Source organism: Haemaphysalis longicornis, unplaced genomic scaffold, assembly GCF_048455015.1.
Source record: "Haemaphysalis longicornis isolate Haplotype H1 unplaced genomic scaffold, Haemaphysalis longicornis Haplotype H1 scaffold_3, whole genome shotgun sequence".
NCBI classification, from domain to species: Eukaryota; Metazoa; Arthropoda; class Arachnida; order Ixodida; family Ixodidae; genus Haemaphysalis; species Haemaphysalis longicornis.
Window position 1 is genome coordinate 235,971,005 of NW_027526335.1, and position 24,823 is coordinate 235,995,827.

General features: G+C 47.2%; 1 protein-coding gene and 1 long non-coding RNA gene across 4 annotated transcripts in view; one reads left to right on the top strand and one right to left on the bottom strand.

Moving 5' to 3' along the window:
• Positions 1-24,823, bottom strand: part of LOC144176070 (uncharacterized) — a 90,184-nt gene that overhangs the window by 10,656 nt on the left and 54,705 nt on the right. The window lies entirely within an intron of this gene.
• Positions 9,368-11,319, top strand: LOC144176069 (zinc finger MYM-type protein 1-like). Its single transcript, XM_077705191.1, has one exon. The coding sequence runs from the start codon at positions 9,426-9,428 to the stop codon at positions 10,839-10,841; it is 1,416 nt and encodes a 471-aa protein (XP_077561317.1). The 5' UTR covers positions 9,368-9,425; the 3' UTR covers positions 10,842-11,319.

Sequence of the window (24,823 nt, forward strand, 5' to 3'; positions counted from 1 at the left end):
AGGCCGCCGCTGGCCGATGGGCAGATTCGGGGCCAACACAATGAGATCCCTTTGTGGTCGGACGCCCAGGGGCCCGGCAGCACCCCTGCAGGGACCCGCTGGCGCGAACTAGGGCATGGAGGAGAGCTCATCTTGGCTTGCCGCGCCAGACCTTTCCTTTCAGGAAAAGTGTGTAATAGTTTTGCGTACTTAACAGCGCCATATAGATGCTTTTATGGTTTCTTTCTCTTGTTCTTTTGTTCTCTTTTTCGTATTTTTTTCTTTTTTTCTCTTCGTTTTGTTCCTCAACATATAACCACACTTTTTTGGACAAAGGCCATGTACTGTAAACCTGTCAAGCGTCCAATACTAACAAATTTTTCACCCTCCTGGGTCACTTTTCCTAAACACTGCACATTGCAGAGGCATTTACCACACATTTCCGGAGCTATCCCCTTCTGTTCATTATATGCATTACAGAAAGGGGATAGCGAACAGGCTACAAAACAAGAAAACAAAAAAAAATATTATAAAAAAATCTTTCCCCGCGATAGAACGGTACTTCCAAAAGCGCAGCAGTTTCAAAAGTCACCGCACTAGGCCTAGACCCCTAGGCTTCACGTAGGGGAGGGGGGGGGGCCTTTTACACTCTTTTGGCTCATTCCAGGGGACGACAAGGTTGGAGGAACGACCAGACTACAACTGGAAAGGTGGGCTGGAGCCAGAAGGGCCACAACAAAGCCGAAGTTGATCGCCGCCGCTCTCAGGAACATGCAGCCTTCCGTGCAAGACTGCAAGAGCCAACCAGAGCCTATGGACACCCCCATTCTGGAACCGGGACGAAGCCATCATCTTCCCCAATCATTAGGAATTGGTCAGAAGAGGTGACGACCATTCCTATCTCCCTGGGGGGTGTATTTTCGCCCAGCCAGGATGAGTCGAGGCATGGTTTTTCACCCCCCAGGGGCAGTCGAACAATTCGAACAAACACCATTGGAACTTAATAAAATGCCGCATTTTGCCGGCCCACTCCCTGGGCTTGGTTTCACAGATGGTAGATCTCTCTACCAACATATCTTCCTCTTCACCCCTTTTCTACCTTTCTCCTACACTTCTATTTTTCTCTGCTTTCTGCTTCACCATCTTTTCTTTCCCCCACGCCAATTTACTCAATGTCCCTATCTACTATCATCGGCGCCATCGCCTTGTTCGGGCTACTGAAAAGAAGCTCTGAGTCAAGATACGAAAATCAAGAGAAAAACAGTGAGTAACCATCTCTCATTGTTACTAAAGTGCATCGGAAGTTTCAGCGAAATTGTGACACTGAAAACAGCGCGAAAATCGCCTGGAAAATACCAAAACGAGAGCGTAAACAAGATGAGGACTGTTAACCCTAATTCGAAGTATAAGAAGACGAAAACTTTTAAAATAAGGCTGCGACGACCTGTTCAGTGGTGGCAAATGCTTCCCTGAGAAGGAAAATATACGCGGTTGATTACAGGAAGCTGTTTTGTGAAGAAAAAAGCTTTTTGGTTTGGCTTGCCAAAGCCCAGTGGCAACCCAATATGGCTGCACCTCTTTGAGGGGCAAGTGGCTGACCGACCAAAATCACTATAACTTTTGAATGGTTTGACCAATTTCTATCAAATTTGTGGCAAAATAGTCACGAAATTATGTTAATGGTCGCATAAAAAAGTTGGCGAACGAACGGCCTCAGGAAAAAAGAGAAAAGTACAGAACGCCACAAAGAAGAGGGAACAAGACACAGAGTTGCTTGACCGCGAGTTAGTAAGTAGCCAAATTTGGCAGAAAGGTTCTTTTAGGCACGTTTTCTGCCAGAAGGCATAAAAACTGATGGAAAAAGAGGAAAAAAGGATAAGGATAAGATAAAGAGAAATGAGCGGGAAAAGGGAAACAGTTTTCTCGCAAACACCAAAGGAGAATGTAAAAAGTAGAACACAACCAGAAGAGACGCTGGAAAAGGGAAAAGGACCCAAACAGGTACAGGGAAGACTTCAGTCTGGCCAGGGACGCCGGAACCGGGGGGGCAAGGGGGGCCAGAGCCCCCCCAAGCATTTTTATGTCAGGGATCGGCCCCCCCTACTTCCTGCCTCATTGACATTTTTTTGCGCAACTTACGGTCTCCAAGTTTCTATAAATTTGGCTCCATCACTGACGTGAGAGTAGCCAATTTTGCGTTGATAATACTCGCAAAACGTGACAGCTGCAGCCACGGATTACCGAACCGACACGCTGACACTGGTCTGCGTGGCTGCAACTTGCGCTGAGGTAAAAAAAAGCGGGAGCTGTTTTCTCGTCTCCCTAGGCCTGCAGTCTCAGACGTTTCTTGTGCGGGGTTACAATAGGTATTGTACTGACTCAGCATCGCGACGTGGAATAATTGCCACCGCCACCACTACCAACAACATCATCATCATCATCATCGGCCTATTTAAGTCCACTGCAGGACGAAGGCTTCTCCCATTGACTTCCATCCGCTCCTGTCCTGCGCTGTTCGAGTCCATTCTTTGCTTCCGAACTTTCGTATTTCGTCCCTCCATCGAGTTACCGGCCTTCCCCTCCTTCTGGTCCCGTCTCTCGGTAGCCACTCAGTTACCCTGGTGGTCCACCGGTTGTCATTTCGTCTCATTACATGGCCTGCCCAAGTCCATTTCTTCTTATTTTGAATTATGATATCTTCTACTCGAGCGTGTTCCCTGATCCAGGAGGCTTCGTTTCCTGTCCCTAAGTGTTACTCGTAACTATCATTATTCGTTCTATGGCTCGTTGAGCCGACCTAAGTTTTCTTTCCAATTGTTTAGTAAGGCGCCAAGTTTCCGCCCCATATGTCAACACCGGTAGTACGCATTGGTTGTATACTATTCTTTTTAGTGATAGAGGTAGCTTAATTTTGAATATTTGGGGGTGCTTGCCGAATGCACCCCGTCCCATTCCTATCTGGGCCAGATTTCTTTCTCGTGGTTAGGGTCAGCACTGACAACCTGTCCAAGATGGATATAATCTTCTACTTCTAGTATTTCGGTACCTAGGCGGAAGAGAGTGCTTCCAGCATGTTTATTTAGCATTACTTTAGACGTATTCATGTTTATCTTTAATCCGATGGCCCAGCTTTCTGACTAGGTCTTGAAGCATTTTTTACAGGTGTTCTGCAGTCTCACTGAACAAGACTATGTCGTCCGCAAACCTCAAATGGCTCAAGAATTCTCCGTTTGCCCGTAATCCCACCTCTTCCCAGTTAAGCTTCCTAAATATATTTTCCAGACATGCTGTGAACAATTTTGGTGCTCCCTTTCTGATCGTAAACTTTTCGCTTTTCGTGTGGAGGATTTTCCTGCCCGTACACCCCTTATATATGTCGTCTAGGAGTCTTATGTAAGTCTCCTCGATTCCCTGGTCTTTTAATGCTTCCAGCACTGCTGCGGTGTCTAGCGAATCGAACGCTTTTTCATAGTCTATGAATGCCATGTGAAGGGGTTTATTATACTCCGCTGATTTTTCAATTGCTTCATTGATGACATGGATGTGATCTGTCGTCCTTTTCTAAAGCCGGCTTGTTCCCTCGGTTGTTGGAAATCTAGGCTGTCGCTTATGCGGTTAACTATTACCTTGGTAAACAACCAACACACCACCGAGAGGAGGCTGATCTCCCTTCTTGTGGATAAGAACCCCCCCCCCCAGTAGGTGCGCTGCGCCACTGCTAGTAATGGTGCTTTACATTACCTGCTTGTAGGGAGGCGGCGGCAGCAAAGAGACGAGTGCATTGAACCTTCGGGTCGGGTTATAACTATGCGAACTGACCCCTTCTTCTGGCGGCTTTTCTGTTTTAATCCGGTATTCAAATCCATCCACGCTCTTTCTCCGTATTTTTCCACGAACAAGCGCCCTCCCGTTCCCCAACGGCGTGTCGAGGGAAAACATGAAGTACAATGGCTAATTGTGTCTTACTTTACCTGCCAGTGGCGAGGCTGCGGTAGCGCAGACACAGGCGGCGGCAGCAGAGAGACGAGACGAGCCGTTTGAACCTTTGGGTCGCGAACTGACCCCTTCTTCTGGCGGCTTTTCTGTTTTAATCGGGTATTTAAATCCATCCGGGCTCTTTCTCTGTATTTTTCCACGAAGAAGCACTCACCGTTCCCCATCGGCGTGTTGCGGGAAACGCATGAAATACAATAGCTAATGGTGTCTTACTTTAACTGCCAGTGGCGAGGTTACGGTAGCGCAGACACAGGAGGCGGCAGCAAAGAGACGATAATTGCCTGGTGGGGTCATTCTCCTGGCGCGAGAAAGCGGCAGAGGGGCGCGCAGCTCCAAGTCAGTCTGGTCGGAAAAGGGGATTGACTCGTCACGCCGTGGCGGGGGAAGCAAGGCTTGAGAGTGAGTGGAGGAGACAAACTAGAAACGACTGCTATTGATCCTTGAGGAGTGCTACCGAGGCTGAAAGGCGACGCCGAGCTTTTTCTGTCTTATCAGTAATGCTTGTCAGTAAGTGACGGCGGCAAGCGAGGTACACCAGCTTTTGATGGGTGAAACTGAAGAGAAACCGGCGAGCAGGATTTCGTATTTGTGTTGCACCGGAAGGGGCGACGGAGCGGACAATGTTACCATGCACCAGAAGCCGAGGCGGCAGACAGACGACCATTCTTGCGATGGATGACCATAGCTCTCGAAAGTACGGAGAATTCGGCGCGTCATCGTAAAAGCCACGTGGACGACCTTAGGTTAACGCACCCACCGGCATGTGTGGTGGTTTGGCGGCAAGATAAGCCGCCAAACGATGCCGCGCCGCCGTGCAGAAGCGCCAACAACAGTTGTTCTGTGCCACCCGTTTCTCCCCTCTATTCCACGTCTTTGTCGAAACCGCAGGAGCGTTCTGTGTACATTATAGGTGTGCAGTCCTCACGTTCGTGCACGGCGTGTTAGCCCTCTGAAATGGGGAGGAACGGAGTGTTTCTATGTAAAACGCGTATGGCGGCACTTTAGCTCAACGCATCCAGCGGCATGCGTATTGTGGCGGCGGATGGGCTCGCACGTGGGCCAGGTCCTTTAGCTTTAAAGAATAGCGCGAAAATAGCGCGAACGATGCCGCGGCGGCGTTAAACATCCTGTAAGGTGCTGCAGTGTGTCCCCCCCTTCCTCACCTATTTCCTGCGTTTTTTTCTAACCGGCAAGGGCATTGAGCGTAAGTTTGTTGTGGGTATGCAGTCTTGCAGTGCGCCCAAGGCGTGTCCCTCTTTTGAGGGTGGTGCAGCAGAGAGGGGACCTGTCACTTTTCCGATGGGACAGCATTGTTTGCGGAGACTTTCTGACGTTGGAAACCACGAAACGATGGGCAGATTAAAAGGCCCTGCGGCGGGTCACAAGGTGTTTAAATAAGCAAGTTCAGCTTGTGCGAAGCTGCACTAGTCCTTCGCACAGGAGGCACGACGGCGACCGGCCCTACTACCGGACCGGCAGACTGCGCTCGCTACGGTATGTACCGTCCTTTACAATTATTATCAGTTCGGTAGGCCTGTTTAGTCTTCCTTTTTTGGACATAGACAATCAGTCACTTATACACGCTACGCTACAAATTCACTAGGCCCGTTGGCGCAGTTTGTGAGCAAAATAGTCGTCATTTTCCATTTAGGCGTTGGAAAGGACGTTCTTATGAATTTATCCACATGTTGCCCTTAATTCTTGAGACGCGACAGCCTGTTCTGATCTTATGTTCTACTTCCTCCAATCAGCATGTAACGGCTTTGGCAGTACTTTTAGACCGAGTTTACTACATAAAGATCGGTGAGATACTGTAGGCTTTTAGAAGCAAGATGCATCCGCGCTAATACCTTGATGGACGTGAACGGAGAACGAAAAGAAATTATGATATAAAGTTCTCATTAAAGAGCATTGCTGGTACCCGGTAAGAAAGTCGAACGTTATTTAGCTAGGTCATGAATTTTACTTGATGTTTGTTTTTATTTCTTTTGACGATTTGATATTTACGCTTGATGTAGAAAAAGAAGACTGTTTCCTTTTGATCGTAAATCTTGATCGTAATCTTCTTGCACATGAACTGGAATTCTATGCTATTCGAGGTATGGCTTTCAGCCTTATTACATTATAATTTAGTCATCGTTCCCAGTTTGTGACAATAATACAATTGCAAGTCGGATATTCAGGAAACATGTTCTGGTGTTCCCCAGGGCAGTATTCTAGGACTGCTCTTATTTCATATTTATATTAATGACATTGTGCAGATAGACCCGTCAGTGAAGTTCGTAATTTACGCCGACGACACGAGTTTGTTTATCGCAGAAGAGGCTAGCGAGAGATTACTCCAACGAGGTAATGAGGTCATTGAAAAATTAGCCGTATGGGCTTGTTGCAGTGGGTTCAAGAATAACACTGAAAAATCTAAGGCAGTTATTTTTGGTGCAAAAGGTGAATATGTCAATAAAAACCAATATTTAGTTTTAAATGCGTGTCCTGTAGAGATTGTAGCCAGCTTTAAAAATCTTAGGAGTAGTTTGGGAACACATGCTTTGGGAATTGCACGTTGACCAAGTTGTCAACAAACTGTCGAGAGTAACGAGATTGCTTTACAAAAATAGTGACCTATTGCGGACGAATACAAAGCTACTCATTTATTATTGGCTGTTCCTGTCGTACTTAAACTGTTGTTTTCTTGTTTGGGGCCCAACAACGGTTACAAATATTCCTACAATATCTAGGTGCAAAATAAAGCTGTTCGATTTATACCCAACGTTGCAGCAGACAAGCCAACTAGATCTTTGTTCAAATAGTTTGGTTTAGTCAACACGAACAATTACTATAATTACCGTTTATGGAAGGCGTGGGTTGCTGAAAGAATAAGGGAAACGTTTTCTATTTGTACTATGTCCAACCTAACCGTTAAAGAGCATTCCTACAACACGAGACGACCTGATTATTAGACTCTCCGTCCCACTAGAACAAATTATGACGACCACTTGATGCAAAACATTGTCCCGAAACTTTGGATGAGCAGTGGAAATCGACTTACATTCAAAGATGGGCTTGATTTGTATGTATAGCGTAGTGTTTGAGCGCCATTGTCGCTAATGTAGCGTTTGTTTTTAACTTTACCACCTTTCTTATTTTTTTCAGTTTCCATTGTTTGCGAGTTGTACATCTCCCATGCAAGTGTTGTATAGGTGTTTGTAGCATGCAAATTTTGGTTTTTCTCTGATGTGAATAGCTTTGCTTGAATTATTTATGATTTCACTGTTGTACGCCATTTTCTTTTCTCCGAGTGGGAGAACTTTAACAGTTTGGTTTGTCACCGAAGCATCCCGTGATTTTCTCACATATGTGTTTTTATGTTAATGTTTTTAATACGTTTTCTCATGTGGTATTACAACTATGTAGCTGCTGACCTCGTAATCGGGCGGGGGGAGGGGAGCAATGTCAAGCTACGAATGTTTCTATTTGCAAACATTAAATAACGTTTCTATGTCGACGTCTATGACAGCCACCACGGGGGGGGGTCTCGGGGCCTTTGGGCTGTCTTTCAGATTTTTTTAAATAGGCCATAAAATATCCCGAACCCGAATTACCGAATTAAAAATACTTCCTAGCTCTCATATTATAACAGCCACATGCTGCTCGACATTTCCTAATACAAATGCAATTTAAGTTCCCATTATTCAAATTGATATAGCCCTCGGATTACGGATCACCGCTTTTCTATACAATAAAATATTTGGCCTCTATATTTTCTTTCGTACTGGTCACAAACTGTTCAAAACATAAAAAGAAACAGGACAGAGGTCTATCAACGCTGAGTTTTGTTCAGCTCGATCCATGTTGCACTGTTAGTGCAACAAAACCAAACGAACTGGGGCATTGATCATGCCGACGTGTGTTAGGTGTGGGCAGCGTCAACTAACGGCTCTTTTATTTGATCCCAGCCCTCACGCAATGCCCGGCTCCCAAAGAAAGATCAGTGGTTTCTTTCTACCAGCTCCAAAGCGTGCATGCCTTGGAAGCAGAGATTGTCAAGGTATAATAATGCACATATTTTTGTATATAATCACGAGTTCTGTTTGTGTGAATGCCTCCGTTCAACAATTCTCTTTGCTTCTACGCTTTTCTCTGTCGCTACCAGATATTTCTTCTGAAAGACCCGGCCTACAGTGTCATCGCGCAGAGCAAGGCACAGGCCATGATGGTAATAATTGATATTTCATTGATACATTTTTGCATTTTAAAAGTGGCATTTTGAGACAGTTAAGGACGGTGCGAATTTTGCAGAAATTGGTCCATCCCGTACCGACAACACGAACGCCGTTGTTGCACAACCATTACCTGACGACAGCGCCCGTCCTCCGGACCTGTCACCACTGTCGACTGATTGCTCAGCGGGTAAGTAGTTTCAGTATATCCAAATTAAGGTCATGCCTATCGGTTATGCCAATAATACTTTTTTGTTAGACATAGGCTAGGGAAAATAGTGTAAACTTGATTTAAAAACCGAATAGGAACAGAAGAAGCAATGAATGCCTTTTATTTCATTTGTACAAGCCCAAACATCGCGGCCTGCTAGCCGGACGGAAGAAGCAACCAGCTCGGACGAAATGAGCAATCTGCAATCGCTCGCCTTCAAGAATTCGAGAGAGAGTTCAAGCGAGGACGAGTCAGCGCTGAACGACCATCCGTCACTTCCGGCAAAAAACTACAGGTTCCCAAAAAACCAAGGAGGTAGATCATGTCAACATGGCTGGTTTGAGCGATTTTCTTGGCTGTCCTACCAAAGCAAGAGCGACTTAGTCTTTTGTCAAGAGTGCCGTCGACATTTCAAGAAAAAAGGGGACAACACTAGAAATGTGGAGCGAGCTTTTGTTAAGACTGGTTTTAACTGGAAAAAGGCTATCGAAAGGTTCAAATCGCATGAAAAGAGCCAATTTCACGTTGACTCCGTGAGCCTAAACTTGTCATACCAGAGAGGCATTCCTGTTTTGAGTCTCCTTTCGCAGCAATGCAACAAACATCAGGAGGATGCCAGGGCAGTACTTCGCGTCATAGTTAGCTCTGTGCGCTATCTCTGCCGCACAGGGCAAGCTCTTAGAGGACAAGGTAAACTGGATGGAAATTTTCTCGATTTGCTTCATGAGAGATCAGAGGATGTCCCGGTCCTTAAGACGTGGATGGCTAAGAGGGACAAATGGGTGAGCGGGGACGTGCAGAATGAGCTTATAGAAATTATGGCGCATACCGTACAGCGAGAGATTGTGGAGGACGTGAAATCCGGCCCGTTCTACGGTATCATCGCTGATGGAACAACGGATGTGAATGGAATGTGAACGGAACGCTGATGGAACAACTACGCTAGGGTACAGGAGCAGTTCACCTTTTGCGTGCGGTGGGTGCAGAGCAAGACCCTTGAGCTTCGGGAAGAGTATATTGGCATGTACAACGCGCCCGACAGCAGAGCTGAAACTCTATACTCTGCCATCAAGGACATGCTTTTGCGCCTGGGCCTAGACTTTCACTGCGTCCGTGGCCACTGCTTTGATGGGGCGGCAAATATGTCCGGTCGTTTTTCGGGTGTACAAAAAAGAATTAGCGATTGCGAACCGCGTTCTTTGTATGTCCACTGCAGTAATCACTGTTTAGATCTTGTACTGCAGGAGGCTAGCAGGAGCTGCGACATAATTGGAGACGCTCTTAGCACTGTTAAAGATATTTCCAACGTAATCCTCGACTCCAAAAAGCGCAAAAGTGCTTACGCCAACATAGTAGTTTCTACAGGGGGCGAAGTAGATTTGGAGAACGGTTCCAGGCCAAACAATTTACTGCCGCTTTGCCCTACGCGATGGACCGTTAGAGTTAAGTCCATGCGAAGGTTTCTTGACAACTACGCTAGGGTACAGGAGACGCTCAAGGAGCTTTTGGAGACACCAGGTTCAGTGACAGATGGCAGCAAGGCCATTTTCAGGGGTTACTACACCCTTTTGCAGAAATTTGAAACGTTGTTAGGGATCAACATTTCCATAGCTTTTTTCGGCCCTTGTGAAGAATTGGCAAGGGCTTTCCAGAGCTCAACATGTCGAGCGGCGGGTGCAAAAGAGGCTGCAGAGGCTCTCCGCGAGGCGATCTCTCGGCTGCGCTCTGATGCCGCGTTTGAGGAGCTGTGGCAGCACACGAGCACAACTGCAGCACGCCTATGCCTGAAAGAGCCTCGAGTGTCCAGGCCGGCAAAACCGCCTAGGCGGTACGAGGCGACTGACAGGCCTGTTCAGCCAGTTACACTCGACGTTAAAGCAGCACTGCGCAAGGAGTATTTCGCTGCTGCCGATCGGATTATGAATGAAACGCAACGGCGTTTTGAGCAGCCGGGCATGTTACAGCTCGTAAAACTGGAAGGCATTTTAGCCAGCGCTGCAAGGGGAACTCAGTTCACAGCTGATGGGCTAAAGGCGTCTTTGGGAGTGCATGCAGTAGATTTTGACCTGTGCAGACTCTCGGCGCAGTTTCTGCTTCTACCAACTCTTCTACACGATGCCGATTCCACCACATCCCTGGGCATTTTGAAGATGCTGCAAAGCAAACCGGAAAACATTCGCGAGCTAATGGACCAGGTCGTGCGGTATGTTCAGCTTTTGCTGTCCATACCTGCATCGGTTGCTTCTGGGGAGCGCTCTTTTAGTGCTCTGCGCCGAGTAAAAACTTATTTGCGCAACCGAATGACCCAGAAGAGGTTGTCGCATCTTCTGATTTTGAACATTCATAAGGAAAGAACGGCGGCCCTCAGGTTAGAGGACATCATCAAAGAATTTGTGAGCAGAACAGCGGAGCGAGTAGCAACCTTTGGTCCCGTCTAGCTGTCCGAAATGCCTGCTGCTTTTGTGCATTTTTGACATTCATGTACAGTCATGGTCACATGAAGTGCGAACACAAAATTATGAACAAGAACACGCAAAATTGAAAAATGCTGTTCTTGGAGGTCCAAAAATGGCGCACTGTTGGTATATTTTGAAAGCCACATTTTCCATCTTTGTTATTGTTATTAGGCCACACATCAATGTGACTTGCATGGAGAGAAATCGCGCTATTTATGTGTTCTGGTTTATATTATCCTGGTCGCGTTTCATTTGTCCGTGACTATACATACATGTATTATAGCGTGCTTGTTCGTATTGTTGCATTTCCATTATTTTTATGTCATGTTTTTATATGCGTCAATATACAAATAGAAACAGACCTAACTTTACAGGATGGCATCAAAGAACTTTGGAGATAGCAGCAACCTTTGGTTCCACCTAAGCCCCTATAGCAATAACACCACTGACTGATAAGTGTGATGCTTGTTTGCAATATTTCCAATTGTATGTATGTATTATAGCGTGGCTGTTTGTACTGTGGTATTGCAATTTTTGTATTTGTATTACGCTTGTTTTCTGCGCCATTGTATAAACGTACCAAACATTCTGTTGCTTAAATAATATGTCAAATGCGAATAAATATGTGGTCACTGAAAATTCACTCTATTTTCTGCTTAATAGCACGCGGCCTATCTTGACTAAGATGGCCACTCGCAACACATTCTCTTTCTTCCCCCTTCCCCATCCCGTTTATTTTTTATTCAATGAACGTATAATAAGCACAATTTAAAGTTAAGAATAACCAGTGGGTAAAAAAAGATTTTTGCACGTGGTTAATAGAAAAGAAGTCGATTTTTTTTTCTTTCTAGCGAAACTCTGATTTTAATCGCGTAAAAATTTCGAAGTACATAAAAAAATAAAAAAATTGCTTCAGCCCCCCCACTGAAAAAGTGTTAAAGGAAGTGCTTGCGTATTGTTGTCTGGAGTGCTTTGCATGTGATGAGGATGTGAAGTACGGATAGGCCCTCCCCACACCTGCTACACAGGGGTCTTGGAGATCCAGTGAGCAGAAGGGAGTGTGTGACGTGTGTGTGGCCTACCCGTAATCTAGCTAGAGCAATATCGATGAATCTGTTGTGTGAGTCACTAGTGTATTGTTGTAAGTGTGGTTTTATTATGTGTAACTTGTTGTCTGTCTGTGTGCTCCAGTCGGCTTGCCATGTTTTGCGAAGGTGTTGTCTTACGTGTGGCTTGAGGTCAGTGTAGGGTATTGTTGTTATGTCCACTGTGTTTGAAAGTGCAGCAGTGGCGGCCATTTGATCCGCGGTCTCATTTCCGGCGATTCCAGCATGGCCCGGAACCCAGCACAGGATTAGTTGAAAATTCTTAGCATATATAGACATTATGGCATTAAAGACAAGATTGACAATGTGGTTTTTACTGGGTCTGTGTGAAGACAATGCATGCACAACACTCAAAGAGTCTGTAAAGATGACAGACCTGGGAATTTGTTTAAGAATGTGCTGAACGATGAGTAAAATGCCATATGCTTCTGCTGAGAAGATAGTGGTGTGTACATTCATGATTCTGCAAGAATTAAAGTTGGGACCATGAGCGGTGCATGACGCCGTATTTGAAGTTTTCGAGGCATCGCTATAGAATTCGGCACATTTATATTTATCCTGAAGCGACAAGAAATGCTGCAGAATCGCAGCTCTCGGAACCCTGTTTTTATCTATTTTCATAAAAGAAACATCAAACCAAACAGGCTGCAGTTGCCATGGTGGTATAACGTCAGAAAATGATGATGATGTGCATACATCTAAAAACCCAACGGCAATACCTGAAGCTTCCTCTCTCACCCTCAGAGAGTAGGGAGAAGACACAGATGGACGATTTGAGAATAGCTGGGTTGTAGATGTATCATTGAGGACAGGTTTAAAAGGATGGTTATTCAATGATGAGACCTTAAAAGCTTATAATAAATCAATGTACATTCGTCGATGTTCAAGGCACCATTTGTTACTTTCAGCGTACAGACTCTGGGCCGGGCTAGTGCGGAACACACCACACGCAAGGCGCAGGCCCAAGTGGAGCACTGGGTCAAGCATTTTTAGTGCTGTTATTGATGCCGACCCATACACAACACTACCGTAGTCTACCCGAGACCATACACAAAACTACCGTAGTCTACCCGAGACCCGACTAAGGCAGTAAAGACACGCAGAAGGAGTTCTTTGTCTGCACCATAGGACTGGTGGGAGAGGACTTTGAGAACGTTTTCAGACATTTGTGTTTAAGTTGTTTGATGTGTGGAATGAACGTCAGTTTTTCATAAAATATGACACCTAAAAACTTGTGCTCCTTTCTTACAGGAATAGAAGCGTGATGAAGGGTGATCTCAGGGTCTGCCTTAATCCCGCGCTTCCGGGAGAACACAACACAAGTACTTTTTACAGGCTTCAGTTTAAAACCGTTTGTGTCCGCCCAGCCAGCAATTTTGTTCACCCCAAGCTGGACTTGGCGTTCCCAAATTGAAAAGTTGCAGGACTTAGAAGATATTTGAATGTCATCTACATAAACCGAACAGGAAATGGTTGGTGGCAATACCTTCCGAAGAGGGTTCATCTTAACAATAAAGAGTGTACAGCTCAAGACACCGCCTTGAGGGACACCATTTTCCTGCACGTATACATTCCAAAAAGCACTGCCAACCCTCACTTGAAAGGTCCTTTCTGACACGTAGCTACCAAGCGTGTTCAGCATATTGCCAGAAACACCGAACGACTTGAGGTCACACAAGATGCCGTACCGCCAGGCAGTGTCATAGGCCTTTTAAATATCAAAGAAGACTGTTATGCAAAACTGATAATGGATAAAGGCATCTTTTACATACGATTCCAACGCAACCAGTTGATTGTTGGTGGATCTCCCAGCCCTAAAGCCAGCCTCGCAGCTGTCGAGAAGACCATTGTACTCTAACAAGTACATGAGTCTCCTATTGATCATCTTCTCGAACAGCTTACACAGGCAGCTTGCCAGGGCGATGGGACGATAACTTGCGGAAGAGGAAGGGTCCTTCCCCTCTTTCAGAAAGGCCACTATAGTGGCCTCCCTCCATGACCCTGGGAGGTGCCCCGAAAGAAATATTTTGTTGTAGAGGTGAAGGAGGGTGTCCAGTGTGTCTGTGTGAAAGTATTGAATCATAGTGTATGTAATGTTGTCTGCGCCTGGAGCTAAAGGTTTACAAGAACTAAGTGCGATCTTCAGCTCATGCAGTGAGAAGGGGGTGTTATAAGATGAGGTTGACTTATTACTGTCTCGCAAGGACTTCTTCTCACAGGATGTTTTGTGTTTTATACAAGTGTTCGTGTGGTGCGCTGAACTGGACACGGAAGTGTTGGAAGTTAGCCTGGTCTTCCAGTGTGTCCCCTGTTGTACTAACCAGGGGCAGGCTGTGTGTCTGTTGTCCTTTTAGTTTACGTATTCGTGTCCATACTTTTCGCGTGTCAGTGTATGAGCTGATGGAAGTGAGGAAGGTGCACCAACTTTCCCTTTTCGCTTCACGACACACTCGCTTCCCAAAAGCCTTTGCCCGTTTAAAAGAAATGACGTTATCTGACGTGGGGTAGCGGCGAAGGACACCCCACGCCTTGTTCTGGGCCTCTCGCGCCCGCGTACAGTCCTCATTCCACCACGGCCTCCTTTGGTTGCACGGAGTGCTGGAAGCGTGGGGAATGGACTTTTCAGCAGCGTCGAGGATGTGCGCCGTGATGAGTTGGGATGCTTCCTCCACGTGTAGGTGTTCTATGGTTGTGCGGTGTAGTTTAGATGTTTCTGTGAATATAATCCAGTTTGCTTTTGATTCTTTAAACCTGTGATGGGAAGATGGACTGCATGGGCCTTTACCTATATATGTTAGGGAAGTGGGGAAGTGGTCACTACCATATGGGTCAGTGCCCACGCCCCACTCAAGACATGGAAAGAGAATTACAGAACCAATAGCCAAGTCGAGATGTGAGTATGTATTATGTCCTAAGTTATGGTATGTAGGCTGCTTTCTGTTGAAAAGGCATGCTTCTGAAAATGTAAGGAATTTCTCTATCAGGCGACCTCGGGCATCCGTTCTGGAAGAGCCCCAAAGAGAGTTGTGAGATTTAAGGTCGCCTGTAAGTATGTACGGTTCGGGCAGCAGGTCAACCAGCGCCTCGAAGTCGGTGCTCGTAAGTGCAACATCAGGAGGAATGTATATGGAGCATACCGTTATCAATCTATTAAATATTATTGTGCGGACGGCTACAGCCTCGAGGACAGTGTTGAGAGCGATAGGGTGGCATGCTAAGGATTTGCGGGTGATTATGGCAACACCGCCAGAAGAGTGTGTGCAGCCATCCCTGTCTTTCCTGTATACCATGTAACTATTCAAGAAATTTGTGTGTTTGGAATTCAGATGTGTTTCCTGGACACACATTATACTTGGCTGATTGGCATGCAGAATCTCATAAACGTCGTCAAGATTATTCAGAAGGCCTCTGCAGTTCCATTGAACTATGTTTTCTCTTCCCATTATGGAGATTTAAAAACTACTGAAGTTTGTGTGTATGTCTGTTCATGTGTCTTTCGGGGCTGTTACTCTAAGATTTGGCTTTTTGGGCCTTTCTGCTGGCTTGGGCGTCGGAGGCCGCTCTTTGCGGTGCGTAGCAGGCACGAGCGGCGCGACGTCCATCTCGTCCTCAGATGTCCGGGGGGTGCCCGTCGAACTGGGCCCCCCGGACCTGGCCGCCTTTCGGGAGCCCTTCATTTGGGCCACCACCGTCGGGGGCGGCAGAGGTGGCACGGGCGGTGCGGTGACGGTGGGAGCTGGTGCGGGGCCCGTGGTGTCCATCACTTCGGTACCCTCCAACGCACAGGAGGACGGGGAGGCGGGAGCGGCACCGGTCCCAACAGAATTGGTTTGCACCACAACCGCTGCTGCCTCAGCAAGCGGCGTGGTGCCGGGTCGGGCTGCGTGAGGCAACCCAGCGGGGGGCGGGGGCGGGACCAGGTCAGACTCGCTGAACTGGGTCCCTGTGGACACCAGACGCCGCTCCGCCCCCCCCGGTGAGCCGCGTCAGCGTACCTCCCGAGGGGGAAAGAGGCGAACCTCTTTCGCGCCTCCGGGAGGGTGATGTTCTCAGTTACCTTGATGTTGATTATCTTTTTTTCCAGTTGAAACTTTTCACACTTGCGGGAGTCCGTTGCACGCGGCCCACCGCAGTTCACACAAGACAGGGTATCGGATGGACAATTGTCGCTCGGATGATCATGCGCCACGCATTTCGCACACGTCGTTCGGCCACGGCAAGAGTTTGTACCATGCCAGAGCCGCTGGCACTTAAGACAGCGCCGCGGGTTTGGGATGTACGGACGGATGGAGCAACGGATAAAACCTGCATTTATGTGCTGTTGGAGAACTGCGCGGTCAAAAGTCAAGATAATGTGCTTGGTGGGAATCTCCTTGTCGTCTCTGCGGATAGTGATGCGTCTCACGGCAGTGACACCCTGATCCTTCAAGCCGGCAAGGAGATCCACATCCGTTTTGTTCAGGAGATCTGTCTCGGATATCACACCCTGCGAGCTGTTGAGGCTCCGATGGGAGTGACCCTGATGTCGAGATCAGCCAGTCTAGTCCGAGCTAGAAGCTTTGCAGACTGCTGCTTGTCATTTATTTCGATTAGGAGCTCACCAGACCTTTGTTTTTTGCACTTTTCGCCACGGTTGGACATGGCTTATGTATGGGAGCTCGGGGTCCGTGGTGTCGCTGCTCACCGTCACCATGAATACTTAAGGTGGCTGTCTGCGGCTGATCGCGGGCACAAACGACAAGTCGTCGCTCCAATTTCCTCCTGGATCAAAAAACCGTGAAGTTCTCAATCGGCAACATGATGTAGACTGTCCCGAAATACACACTGCGTAAAAAATCAGTCCATGTCAGTTTGCGGCTAGGGAAACGAGAGAACAGGGTAACACGCTGTGCTGTCGCTTCCCGCAGTGGTTCCCGCAGTCGCCGCTAGAGGCACTCTTTAAACCCGGAAAAGGTCCATTAGATGATGAGGCATCTGGCGAAATACGTTAATTCCACCGGCAAAGCCGGAGTGTGGGCCACTGGGGTCTAAAAATCTGACATGTGTCACTAGTACAACACGATGGGCCGTAGCCCAGCCGGTGTTTGGCTGTACGACGTGTTGTTTCCATGCCAGCGTGCCAGAAATTAGCTAAGCTGGATGGAACGAAAGATTAGAACGAGCTGCTTAGACTAGATGGAATCCCAGTGGCCGGCCTCGTACAAACAAGTGCCTGTCCACAACAACCGAATAATATACCGCAAAAAAAAACTTGATAAAAAGAAACCAAAGAACAAAGGATCAGAATATAAAAGTCAACTCAGGTGTACCCCCCAGGACTCATCGTGTAAAACGTTGCATGGTAATCAAGCTCTTACGCACAACACATGCCGACAACTAACTCATATCTCTCGGGAGAAGACCCAACTCCTTACCGCCTGCATTGTCTCCCGACACAACATTGACCGTGCTCCAAAAGTCATCCCATGAAATGAGACTACGCCACCAGGAAACAGTTTGTAACACCGAATACTTCTCGACCTTCTCGCAACATTCCTGCTTGAAAACGCACTCATTGCTGTCTTACAAAAAAGTCATAGTTACTTCCACAGTTTACCCGCGCTTTTTGGAATTTTTTTCAGTGACAATCAGAGCACTGGGCAGAAATCGCATTGCGTCAGCACCGACCAGCGGCCCTCACAATGCTTTGTTTTAATTAGACAGTCGGATTCTCCCGGTCCGTGCCAGTTCTGAGTCGGCTGTTTTCTGCCGGCCGAAGCAAGAACCTCCAGGTGCGAAGCCCATGCTAAAAAATAAATGTTCCCTAAAAATAAAAACGAAATAAATGAAAACTGGAAAACCTGCACCAGCTTAGCTATAACAGGTTAAAGCCAATTAGAAAATAAATGAGGAGGGAGCCAAGGCTCCAAATTCTTTTGACAGAAAAGCCAACCATTAAAAAAAAAGACTCTTCCTTCGGTTGGCAGACAACAACACAACCCACAACTCACACCTTTATTCCTCCAGAATATAGCAGAGGCGCCTCTTATAGCAGAGAATATAGCAGAGGCGCAGAGCAACGGATAAAACCTGCATTTATGTGCTGTGGGAGAACTGCGCGGTCAAAAGTCAAGATAATGTGCTTGGTGGGAATCTCCTTGTCGTCTCTGCGGATAGTGATGCGTCTCACGGCAGTGACGCCCTGATCCTTCAAGCCGGCAAGGAGATCCACATCCGTTTTGTTCAGGAGATCTGTCTCGGATATCACACCCTGCGAGCTGTTGAGGCTCCGATGGGAGTGACCCTGATGTCGAGATCAGCCAGTCTAGTCCGAGCTAGAAGCTTTGCAGACTGCTGCTTGTCATTTATTTCGATTAGGAGCTCACCAGACCTTTGTTTTTTGCACTTATACGATTTTCCTATTATGGCTTCAAGATACTTGGCAATCAAGAAGACTGACTGAGATGCAAGAGGGTGGGTTGGATTGAGGGACTCCATGATAAATAAATCGAGAGTAATGATCTGGTTCAGGAAATGTCAAAGATGGCAATGGGGGAAATGATACTTCGGTGCAGCCCCTTTTCAGGGACCGATCACGGTGGGGGGGTGGGGGGGGGTGGGGGGGGGTTTGAAAATCTCATACGGCATAGTATAAAAGCAGGGAGACGGGGGTACTTTCTCCTTTGACCTTACCCTGGTCGGTGTATGAGTTGATGGAAGTGAGGAAGGCGCGCCAACTCTCTCGTTTCGCCTCACGACACACACGCTTCCCAAGAGCCTTTGCCCGTTTAAAGGAAATGAGATTATCTGGCGTGGGGTACCGGCGAAGGACACCCCACGCCTTGTTCTGGGCCTCTCGTGCCCGCCTACAGTCCTCGTTCCACCAGGGCCTCCTTGGGTTGCGGGACGCACTGGAGGCCTGGGGCATGGACCTTTCGGCGGCGTCCAGTATGTGTGCCGTGATGAGTTGGGATGCTTCCTCCACGTGTAGGTGTTCTATGGTTGTGTGGTGTAGTTTAGATGTTTCTGTGAATGTACTCCAGTTTGCTTTTGATTCATTAAACCTGTTCTAGGAAGATGGACTGCATGGGCCTTGACTTATGTACATTAGGGAAGTGGGGAAGTGGTCACTACCATATGGGTCAGTGCCCACGCCCCACTCAAGACATGGAAAGAGAATTGCAGAACCAATAGCCAAGTCAAGATGCGAGTACGTATTGTGTCCTAAGTTATGGTATGTCGGCTGTTTTTTGTTGAAAAGGCATGCTCCTGAAGATGTGAGGAATTTCTCTATCAGGCGACCTCGGGCATCCATTCTAGAGGAGCCCCAAAGAGAGTTGTGCGCATTAAGGTCGCCTGTTAGTATGTATGGTTCGGGCAGCTGGTCGACCAGTGCCTCGAAGTCAGAGCTCCAAAGTGCATGATCAGGAGGAATGTAAATGGAGCATACCGTTATCAACCTATTAAATATTATCGTACGGATTGCTACAGCCTCAAGGACAGTGTTCAGAGTGGCAGGGTGGCAGGCTAAGGATTTCTGGGCGACAATTGCCACACCTCCTGAAGAGTGTGTGCAGCCAACCCTGTCCTTTCTGAATACCATGTACCTATTTAAGAAATTTGTTTGTTTAGAATAGAGGTGGGTTTCCTTGAGACACATGATACTTGGCTGATTGGCATGCAGCATCTCATACACATCGTCAAGATTTTTAAGGAAGCCTCTGCAGTTTCATTGGATGATGTTTTCAGTTCCCATTATTTAAATTTAAGAATAACTGGAGTGTGTGTGTGTTTTTGTTCATGTGTCGTGTTTCGGGGCTGTTATTCTAGGATTTTTAGGCCTTTCTGTTGGCTTGGACATCGGAGGCTGCTCCTTGCGCTGCGTTGCAGGCAGGAACGGCGCGACATCCATCTCCTCATCGGATGCCAGAAGGGTGCCCGGTGGACTAGGCCCTTCGGACTTGGCCCCCTTTCGGGAGCCCAGGGTTCATACAGGCAACAAAGGCCAAAATTCAAGGGTTTTCAAGGACTTTCAAGGACCAGAAAACACATTTTCAAGGACCCAACATAACGCTTCTCAAGACTGCAAAACTTGTTGCACAACACGTAGAATATTTTGACTGTAGCATATTTAGGAACTTATTGCACAACACTTCAGTAGGTGATTCATGAAAGCTCTTTCATCTTCTCGGTTATTTCTTGGCTGAGGCTTAGGAGCTCTTCCGTCTTCGTTTAAGCTGTTTTCCTGAGGCTGTTTGATTTGACAATGAGGGTAATATCCCCTGTCTCTTCCGCTTTCTCAGCAAAGGTATCCGCTGAAGAAATCAGATCAGCTACCATTGAAACAAGCTTCGCCTTCTTCCTCAAGTTTTCAATCTCCTCCTTGACAATGCGCCTTTTCGACTGTCTTGCTCCATCAAGCTGCTCCTTCTGAGATTAAAGATACGCTTGATAGCGGTGCCTAGCTGCTGACATTGAAATCCTCAACTCTTTGGTAATGGGAACTTGCAGGATACCGCCTACCTTGTAGACGGCATCACATATGATCCTCTGCGCGATGTAGGAGGCATCCTTCAAGTTCTCGACAGAGACTTGACGGTTTACACTAAACCCCCTCTCTACGGTGGCCTCGGTGTAGGACGAATTGAACTTCAGAAGTTCTGCGAAAATTCGTCCAGCCTGTCTGCGCTCTTATCGAACAGTCTCAGCTTATGCTTTTCTTCTTGCAGCTTCCCAGCATACTCGGCAAATATTGAGTCTCGTTGGTGACTATGCAACCTTCTTGCAACAATAAGGGCATCCAGAACTTTCTTGATACCTGCTAGGCACTGCTCTGGTTTGGTGCACATCTGCCGGGGGTCCAACGAGGATAAGCCCCTCACAAAGGTATACTTCAGAGGGCTCTTCTCAAGGATCTTCTTGGTCATGCTCACTAAGAACGTCTTGCACTGCATCTTAAATGCAAATGAATCTTTGGCGCTGGCTTTGGAGTCCTTAAGGATTTGTTCGGCTGTGTGGCCGATATCCACCTTTTCAAGCGCACGGTGGTTGCTTGGGTCTTCAATGTTAATTTTCAACAGGTTTGTGACTGCTGTTGACGCAGACAGAACTGAAAACTTTACAAACTTTGTGAGAAGCTCTTTGGCAACAGTCTCAAGGTCCTTTGCCAGAAGGAACACAAGAGGCTTGTCTGCTTGATGTTCTGTCAGGAAAGGCGTTACCCCAAGTGCAAAATGAAGCATTGCTGGAACCAGTGGGTCAGTGGAGAAGTTGCACAAGTTCTGGAACGAGGCACACTTTGGCAGATTCACTTCCTTTCTGCTTGCAGACTCAATGTATTTTTTCACATCAGACCACAAAAACAGGGCTCGCTCAATCACGGGGACATTTTCCACCCAGCGATGGGCAACGTACTTGAGGGGAAATGTTGTCTGGCCAGTCACTGCTGTGAAGTCTTCACGTCTCGCTGGAGAGTCCTCGAACAGTGCACTCAGGCTTGACCGTAGTGTGTCCAAGCCCCAGTGGCTGGCAGTCAGCCCTGCCCTGAAGGCATTGTGTACAATGTGCAGTCCACAAGTGCCCAAATCTACACACTGCACCTGACAGTTTTGTTGAAGATACTCCTGCAGACCTCTGAAAAGTTCACATTAGGTCCGTCCATGGAAATTTGCAGGACCTTCGACAGCGGCAACTGCTCCAGTGAGTTCAACAGCTTTTCTTGAATGTCATCTGCCGTTGCGTGGCCCATAAAAACGGATGTGAAGTACCTTGTCGTGACTCTTTGAGATGAGTCCCAGTATCGGATGTGAACATCCATTTGCTTTTGATGTAAAAAATCGTTAGCAGACTCATTAAACAGGACGACGTAACAGTCGGCTTTCTCTATCTCCTGTTACATAAGCGCACTTTTTTTCCCCACAAGCAAAGGCCTTTGCGATCTCACTGTCCGGGAACATTTTTTTGAAGAGATCATTTGTGTGCGCTGATGAACTGTAAGAGTAGTGAGACGTCACCACCTTTAAAGTCCACACAATCTCCGCATCTGTCACCAATTCGTGCACTTTGACTGCTGAGTTCAAATCCGATGGCTGTGTTGGGACCGCGGGGACGGGTCGGGCACTCGTGCCACAACTCGTGCCGAAGAGCTCGGAACCGAATTTCGCTTGCAACGTGTGCCAAAAAGACAAGCCCACTGCCAAAGCCTGCCCGCAAGCGATATTGAAGCCTACTTCAGACGAACTGTCTACGTACCCCTCTTGGATAACGTCCTTTCCGACATTGTTGAACGATTTCCATCTGCGACGCTCGATATATTTCAACTGTTTGCTTTGCTGCCTGCTTCGGTAAATGCCACGAACACCGCACTGGATCGCTTAGTTTGTAGCAGCCTTGCGAACAAGTACAGCTCAGTCATCGGTGCGGAAGCAACTAGTGCAGAAAAGACGCTTGGAGCTGAATATCAGGTCTGGGCTGCAAAATGGATCCGAGAGGAAAAAAGTGGGACGCGTATTGCGACGACGGCTCTCGAAGCCTTCAACTCTTGCGACAAGCATATGTTTCCGACACTTCACGTTCTTCTGCAAGTGCTCGCAACGCTACCAATCAGCGTGGCGACAGCCGAAAGAAGCTTCTCTACGCTACGTAGGCTGAAAACTTGGACCCGATCGACCATGGGCGAGAAGCGGCTGCTAGGTCTCGCTTTGCTGGCGACTCATCGGGACATTTCTCTTGACGTTAGCCGAGTCATCGAACGTTTTGCCCACGGTGGGAAGCGCAGGCTGCTATTTTCTATGCGAGTCTGACAGTGACTTCTAAAAGTTGAACAAAACCTCTCCAGTAGATTTTTTTTTTTTTTGATGTTAAGTGAAAGGTGTCCGGTTAAAAACATGCCTTTATTTTCAAATATGTTGATGTATGGTGTCAGCACTTGTCTTTTCATACCTTTCTCTTATAAATATGCGCAGAACTCCACTTGTGTAAATAATGTCTCTCATTTAAAGTTGACGAGTGCATCATATTTATGTTTTTTCTTCATTTGAGTGAATTGTATGACATCCTCAAAGTAGCCGTGTTATGCCGCTATAACAATTGTGATAGCCCTCCGTGGTTATTGTTGGAAGTGTACGGACCGATGCGATTTTTTATGTTATGATGCAAAATAAATAAAGAAGCATAAAAAACGACTGCTTTCTTGTTTGATGTAGCTCTACGGGATGTTTCCCCCATGTTTCAAACTTCTTTCAAGAAAAAGTACTGTCAATTCTTATTACCTACGCAGTGACCAATATCCGCAGCCGTGATAAGTACTAGGCAACTGATATTTTAGTTGTATGTTGAAGGTGGTTTAAAGTTGTATGTTGAAGGTTGTTTAAATTAATTCTCGGTTCTCCGCTATGGCATACCCCCACTGCGTTTAGTTTGCTCCACAATTTTATTGACACTTTTTTAGACACACTGAGCTGACCGCATAAAGCTATTTCTTCTGAAAAGTTTAGTGACATTACGCCACTTGTGTGTGATTTGATTGTAGGGGCTTAACGCGCCGACGCAACGCAGGCGATGAGGCGCGCCGTAGTGGAGGGCTCCGGATTAATTTTGACCACCTGGGGATCTTTAACGTGCGCCGAAATCTCGTACACACGGGCGTTTTTGCTTTTCGCCTCCATCAGAAAAGCGACCGCCGCGGCCGGGGAATCGAACCCGCGACCTCGTGCTCAGCAGCGCAACGCCTTAGCCACTGAGCCACCGCGGCGGGTGCCACTTTTGTGTATTGTTTGACCCGTGTATTTTCGTTCTCTGAGACCAGTCTACTGAGACCACTCCAAAACATTGAGGTGTGGAGTGGTCTAATCCAAAAAGCTAACAACCAGCCTGCCCCCCCCCCCCCCCCCCCCCTCCCGCGGCCCCACGCACACACACACACAAACACATGCATGCGCACACATAGCTTTTTTTTTATATCCTCGTGAGACCCAGTGTACAATATATTGCACACTCGTTCTCAGCGCCGTAGCGGTTTTCCAACAGCCGTAGAAGCAAAGACCGCCTGTGCAAAGAATTGCACAGACATGTGCTGCCATCTAGCGCGGAGTGGGAGAAGTCGACTGCGCGGTTCTTTTTGCGCACCATTTTGGACGATGGCCTCCGTCCCCATGAAGTCGTTCTACTCGGCCCGGCCAAGTAAGATGCTCTTATTATCTTACCGCTTTACGGAATGGTTTGAAATTTGTGTTGAATGGGTTCTTGAATGTGTAGGGACAATCTAGAACTCAATTTTATTTCGCACAAACGTGTATTTTGTTTGTTGTCGCGCTGAATTCTTTTGTGTACATTTTATTGCACACTGGGATCGAGGTACATTGTATTAGGTATTTTCGAGTGTGTGCGCCGTATGTACTGTTACAATGACCGGGCAGTAAATTGACGTTTTTATCTCTACCAAATAAGCTTTTTTCGGTTTATAATACAATGTTTTCAATTCGGATTTTCTGGACTGTGCTAGGGCTGCGGCTGAAAACGGCCGAGGCGATTTTGGAAGCCATTGCTTCTCAGGATACATCGGATCTCGACTTGTCAGAAGACGAAGAGGACACGACTGTTCTACAGACACCCCTCCCAGATGCTTCCTCTTCAGGTGGGTTGCGTTTATACAAGCCTTTAAAGAGTAGAACACGGCGCTGCATATTTTTATCTTTTTCTTCTAGAAGAGTCGGATGACGAAGATCGCGAATGTGCGCCATCCACAAGCGCGGGAAGACCAATCCCCTGGAAACAAGGCACGGAGTTTTTGCCATCCCTTCCGGCCGTGCCTCACACACCGGATAGTGAACCAGATTCTCGCGCAAATTGGACACCTTGTGACTATGTTAAACAGCATAT

Coding starts and splice junctions, on each gene's coding strand:
- LOC144176069 (XM_077705191.1), top strand. CDS start 9,426: ATGTACAACGCGCCCGACAGCAGAGCTGAAACTCTATACTCTGCCATC.